Consider the following 5,726-nt stretch of genomic DNA (forward strand, 5'->3'; position numbering starts at 1 on the left):
TCCTCAAAGAAAATCATGTAGCAATAAAGTAAACATCATCAAAAAATTGACATCAAGAGCGAAGTCCCAATCAGTGAATCTTCTGTTTAGTCTCCTTGTTGTTAACCCCAAGGTCGTCCATGCCTTGTATAGCCTCCTCCACCTTCATTTCGTACGTCCCTGATGCCGACAAGGTATGTTGAAGAACCGCAATGCCTTACCATGCAAGTAGTCAAGTAAACCTATCTCCCCATAGTTGCAATTGAATCTTTCGTGATGTAGGTCGTGCAAAGCCGAGTTGGATGACTGAGCGAAGACATACTCAGCTCAAAGAGTAAGTGCGTCACTTATAACCTCCAAGTATTTATAGCCAGAATGGGCAACCAAAGTGCTCAGGAGCGCCAGCTGCAGCCAGAAGCCGGTGAAGAGCACCTGAAGGGTTCTGACCAAGATACACTCCGCACAGTAAATGACCTACATGTGATTTCATTAGTAATGGGCCAATGATTAGAGGGAGTAGGTTAGAGAAGACATGCTCTATGGGGTGGGCATAGGTTGACTGGAACGGCACAGGATTTGTAAATCTAGCAATGGAGCATCAGAGTGTTCACAGTATGAGTTACGTACGAACCTATGATGGATCTTATGGATGTGCTTGTAGAGTATTTTGACATGAAATAAACGATGGATGTAATAGAATGCAATCTCGGTTATGATGATACAGGCAAACAGCTGCCACACTACTTCATCCCCACTAGGGAGACGCTCAATGAAGCCTGAGATGAAGTAGTGACTTCATCGCACAAGACTGATCCTACTCTCTCGGTCCATTATTCGGCTGAACGCGAAGTAACTGAGAATAACATAAGATCGAAGTAGTTGCTGCACACACACCTGATAATGCTGGCTAGGATCCAGTTGATGAGAACTCTGCCGAAGCCTGCAAATATAGAGGGGAATGGCTTGCTCTTCTGATGACGGCCCATCTGGACGTGTAGGACCTGATAGTTGTTGTTATTACCAAACAGCACGAGGGAGCTCCCTACTGTTGGCAGCGATATGATCAGGCCCATGCCAAAGTATGAGACGATAGCCCATGGGGCGATGATGAGAAAGAGGCATTCATCGATTCCCCACGCAAGGTTCTCCACAACTCTCTCGCGGAATACAGGATAGACGTATCTATAGCAGCACATGGTTCATGGGCTCTTGGGCATTAGGCTTACGCTGCTGCGAACTGATGTACGAATCGCACGGCGAATACCCCTAGTACAAGTTGTGATAGATTGTACCCAACAGTAGTACGGATCTGCATTCAGATTCACTACATTCTGCGCCGTTGAGCTTAACCACGAATTGACAAGATTGGCCTACCGTACCAGCCGGCTGGAGGGGTCCCGCACGATCTTTAGTGCACTCGTTCCCATGGGACTTGTAGTTGGTGGTATTGACATAGTGAGCTTCGATCACGAGAATCACACCTACACGAATGAAAACCTGTCAAAATTTAAGTCCGCAGGTTCGATCCCTGGTCGATACATTTTTACAATTATTAAATATTTCGCTCAGAAAAGGCCCCTGCAGGTGGGAGTGTCACCTTTCCTCCCGAGTGATACGCTTATGATAGGTATATCTCCTTCTTAGTTGTTTGATAGGGACTAGGATTTCTGGTCTCCTGGTCCACCTCCACTCCTTGAATGTCCCCCTTACCTGAGCAGTCGAGATCGGTGTTGGGTTATGGCGATTCGCCATCTAATACCTCACTACGAGCATCCATTGATGCTGCCAATATGGAGCTTCTGCTTCCCAGACGGATAGAGTTCGTAAGGGCCAGTGCACAGGTCACTGCCAAGGTAATAAGATCGAGGGGGTTGGAGTAGTCATACGCGTCATGCCTGACCCTAACCGGGCTCGTTGAGTATACAGGAGATATAATCACGTGTATGTTAGAGTCTGTCTGGTCTCGATAAGAAAGACGATGCACCACAAAGGCCTAATAAGTGGGTATTCCCAGAGGGTGGACTGGAGCAGTATCATGGCTGGCGAACGTCTAAATCGTAATAATAGGTGGGGATATTGCAGGGTAGTGGTCATATTAATGCTCAGCTATGGTGCTGGTCTGAGGAATCAAGGCAATACATGCTACCTCAACTCAACCCTCCAGTGCCTCTCTTATGTGAGTACTTTCGCCCAAGCCAGTGAGGCTAAGATACACGAAAGAACTTGTCCGAGGAAACGGGCGGTAGTATCGCCAACCTTGGCAGGATGCCACGTATAGTCGTACCTTAGGGTGTTTGGTGCGGACTCTGTAACCTATCTAACCTCGTTTGTCGAATACATCAAAGCCATGGTGGTCATTTATCCCCTACAGAGGTAGCCATCACAGTCCATCAATGTGAGGTACCGTGGCCTATCAGGTCCTACGCCATCTCAACCTCTACTTTGCCCGCTTCCGCCCGGGTCGGCAAGAGGATGCGCATGACGCCTTGAGGCAGCTCATCGACACGTGTATTCGCAGCGAAGCCCTGCCAGCAAAGGTCTCCCCTTCAGCTCAGAATAAGAAGGTAGGGCCTTTGTACTAGCACGCAGTGACCATTTCTCTCATTAGGCTCCTTTTGTACATCCATCGGTGTCACAGACTACTATGCTGGGACAAATGTTTGGCTATCATACCGCTCAACGTATACAATGTGCCAATTGTGGACACGTGTCTTGTACCTTCCATTTCGATATGGATATCAGTCTATCAATCTCTGTACTATCCCATACTCCTGTATTGTTGTATCATCGACCTCACTCAGAGATGCCGTACCATTGATGAATGCCTTACACGTTATTTCGCCCCGGAGATCTTCAAGGGTAGACTCTCTTTCTCGTGCATTTGCGTATCCAGGTGTGGCTATTTCAGAACAGAATGCTTATAAGTGTGCGAAGTGTAAACGTACCGTGACTGCAAAGAAGAGTACCCGGCTGTATGATGCCCCTATGAATCTCACCCTCAGTCTCAAGCGCTACTGTTATGGCCGCTTCGGTGGTCGACGACAGAAGGTGAGGCCGCTGATGCTCCTTACTTGTGGTCAGTGTGTTTGTGGTGGTCCAGGATGGTCATTATGTAAAATACGAGAAAGAGCTCGATCTTTCCAAGTTTATCGCTGATCATAGAGCATCTACTCCTGGTGTCTCCAACAAATATATACTGTAAGAGAGGGGGTATGATGGTGGCTACTCTTGGACATCTGCGCAGGTCTGGTGTATTGGTCCATTCGGGTGCAACACCGCAACTAGGGCATTATTATGCATTCGTTCGTAACCCTGCTGGATTCTGGTATTGTTGTGACGACGAGTCCGTTACCCCAGTAGGCCGTATGATCACTGTGATCCCTCTACTATACTGCTTGTTATCATAGGCTAAGGAGCATACTGTCCTCTCACAACAAGCGTATATATTGTTCTATGAGAGGAAGCGGTCAAAGAAGGACAGTAAGAGCCAGCGTCATCTCAGTGTGAGTTCAGACCATCGGTTGGCTCATATTGCACTTGAATTCTCCTTTGTAGGTTGAGTCTGAGCCGACAGTATCGACAACGAATACAGACCAGAATAAGGCGAAGAAGGCAGTGCCTGCTCCCCTTCAACAGCATCAGTCCCTCTTCTACAACTCCCTCACTACCCCTCCTGATACCCCCTCTACGACGGCTGGGGAGTTGGATAACCACGCTGTGAGCTCAGGGTCTGTGAGTTCAAGTGTTACTACCCTTACGGGTGATGAAGAGGTTCATAAAGAGGTAGATCGGCCTTAGTACTGGGCATAGTGCAGAGGGCCCTTCATCAGGCGGCCCCGACTGATCGTAAGAGGAAGCATGCAGTAGAGGATGTGGAGAGTCCTCAGAAGAAGGCACATGTTGATGCAAAAGGAGAGACATGTATCTTAGCCATCCCAGCCGTGCCTTGTTGTATCACTCTCGTCGTAGTACCTCCTGCTGCTGCTGGCCTGCAGCAAGCTGTCTTTGTCCGTATGCATCCTCCAAAGTTTGGTGATGAGGAGAAGTCAAACGATAACTCTGATCCTGATGAGGAAGAGGATCTGCCTTCTGAACCTGTCGCCAATCAAGAAGAGGATCCTGTTGTCGGGCAAGCGACGAAGTTAGCCGAGGTAGGTACAGTGGTTGTAGGCAGAAGTATCATGATGAGAGAGTGTAGGTTGTAAGGGTAGAATCCTGTGGTACTGCTGCTACTATCAAGCCTAAGGAACGAGCCTCTCTAGCGAGGAGTGTTCGCTCTCAATACGGCGCTAATAAGGTCACCAACCGCTTGTGCATCATCACCTCATTATCGTCGCTCTGGTTAGGTATCCTCATGGGATAGTGATGATGATGAGGAGAAGGAGGAAGGTAGAGAGGAGGTAGAGCGGGCTAGGAAGGAGGCTATTATACAAGCCCAGAGGCAACTACAACCTAAGATAGCAATGAGAGACTCTCACGATAGAGAGTACGATAAGGGGAAGAATAGGCACAAGGTTCGGCAACATGTTGAGGCTAAGGTAAGCACTATTGGTGTTACTATGGCAGTGCTGTCTACATCTTGTGTCAGGACAACGATTTCGCTGCAGCATACAAACGTGCGAAGGCTAGGCTTCATGGACCACGAAACAAGCAGCAGTTGATGCGGGATAAGCGGTTGCATAATCGTTGTCAAAGGCGAAAAGGGAAGCCTACCATCACCAAGAGCAGTTCATAGGTCTAATAATCATCCTACCTTCGTTCGATGAGACTTGGTCGAGAAGTATCCTATAGCGGTTCCCTATTGTTGTTGCCCTCCTGTCCTCTTCTTCTTGTTGTTGATGCTTGATGGATTGTAAATCATGATGATATTATCATACCACTACTATCACTAGTGGTACCAATAGTCACTGTCCTATATCCCATTGATAACGTCCCTTCACGATAACACTGCTACCAACGTACTTGGATTTACTCCTTATTATTACTCATCACTACTCTAGCTTGCCTTGCGTTACACGGTCAATTCCTCCTTCCTCAAGGCAAACAGTGAGGTAAGGCGATCTATGACTACCTGGTAGTTCTCATGCTTCTATCCTGAGACATCCTTCGAATGTCAAGCATCCTCTCCTGTCTGACATGCTGTTGTTGCTGCTGCTGGTACGGCTCACTCACGGTGTACTCATACCACTCCTCTCGTTATCATCTCAGCCCTGCTACTCGACATAAGGAGGCTCTGCCATGTCGGACACCGATCTATACTACAGCTGCATGCATACTTACATCAAGTTGGTGCACTCACCTTAGGAGTAGCCATAGTGTTGAGCTGTCTAATCCTCAGTTGGCTTTGTCCTAGCATTTACATCCCTTTACCTGGGAGATTGGTTTACATGTTCATGGAAGGAGTTGCTTCTTGGGACTTGGGCAGGTGGGGCAGGTATCTTAAGATACCTCTTGCGGCTTACTCGTCTCTATGATCCAGGTAAGGTCAGTCTGCTATTCGGTCTGAGTGGTATGAGGTTACGTCGAGGCGGCAGCAGTGGTGATGGGGAGTACGCTGCAAGTATCATTGCAAAGGAATGCAGAGGAATGGTAGGGGACACTGCCAGCTTGCCCCCGTAAGCGTGTATACAGGTGAATAGCACCCCAAATGGGCCAGTGTCCGAAGGGGACTGTGCGACTGTCGACGCTTTATTAGTTATTACCGATGTCACAGGAACGGTGAGGGATGCTAGTCGGCCCTGGAGCAG

The 5,726-nt window shown here is 48.2% G+C and overlaps 3 protein-coding genes across 3 annotated transcripts in view; 2 read left to right on the plus strand and 1 right to left on the minus strand.

Moving 5' to 3' along the window:
* Positions 1-70: 70 nt before the first annotated feature.
* On the minus strand, positions 71-1,406 carry Pmar_PMAR028528 (C-4 methylsterol oxidase, putative; the record flags this gene model as incomplete). The annotated part of the gene is made up of 9 exons (XM_002769385.1): positions 71-159; positions 201-285; positions 334-411; positions 458-563; positions 611-755; positions 798-832; positions 874-980; positions 1,026-1,161; positions 1,354-1,406. 9 exons carry the CDS (start codon positions 1,404-1,406, stop codon positions 71-73), a joined length of 834 nt encoding a protein of 277 aa, XP_002769431.1.
* Positions 1,407-1,676: 270 nt separating this feature from the next.
* Pmar_PMAR028529 (ubiquitin specific protease 66, putative) lies at positions 1,677-4,971 on the plus strand (the record flags this gene model as incomplete). The annotated part of the gene is made up of 16 exons (XM_002769386.1): positions 1,677-1,832; positions 1,930-2,036; positions 2,086-2,221; positions 2,269-2,352; positions 2,397-2,543; positions 2,588-2,734; positions 2,781-2,838; positions 2,888-3,027; positions 3,080-3,177; positions 3,224-3,335; positions 3,387-3,482; positions 3,535-3,762; positions 3,810-4,130; positions 4,178-4,276; positions 4,326-4,517; positions 4,568-4,971. The coding sequence occupies 16 exons, from the start codon at positions 1,677-1,679 to the stop codon at positions 4,712-4,714; spliced, it is 2,268 nt and encodes a 755-aa protein (XP_002769432.1). The 3' UTR covers positions 4,715-4,971.
* Positions 4,972-5,490: 519 nt separating this feature from the next.
* Positions 5,491-5,726, plus strand: part of Pmar_PMAR028530 (hypothetical protein) — a gene marked incomplete at both ends in the record, with an annotated part of 1,355 nt that continues 1,119 nt past the window's right edge. The window contains one exon of the mRNA XM_002769387.1: positions 5,491-5,539. Within this exon, the coding sequence (XP_002769433.1) occupies positions 5,491-5,539 (49 nt within the window). The remainder of the gene's footprint in view (positions 5,540-5,726) is intronic.

The sequence above is a fragment of the Perkinsus marinus genome, assembly GCF_000006405.1.
Source record: "Perkinsus marinus ATCC 50983 genomic scaffold scf_1104296965964, whole genome shotgun sequence".
Lineage (NCBI taxonomy): Eukaryota > Perkinsozoa > Perkinsida > Perkinsidae > Perkinsus > Perkinsus marinus.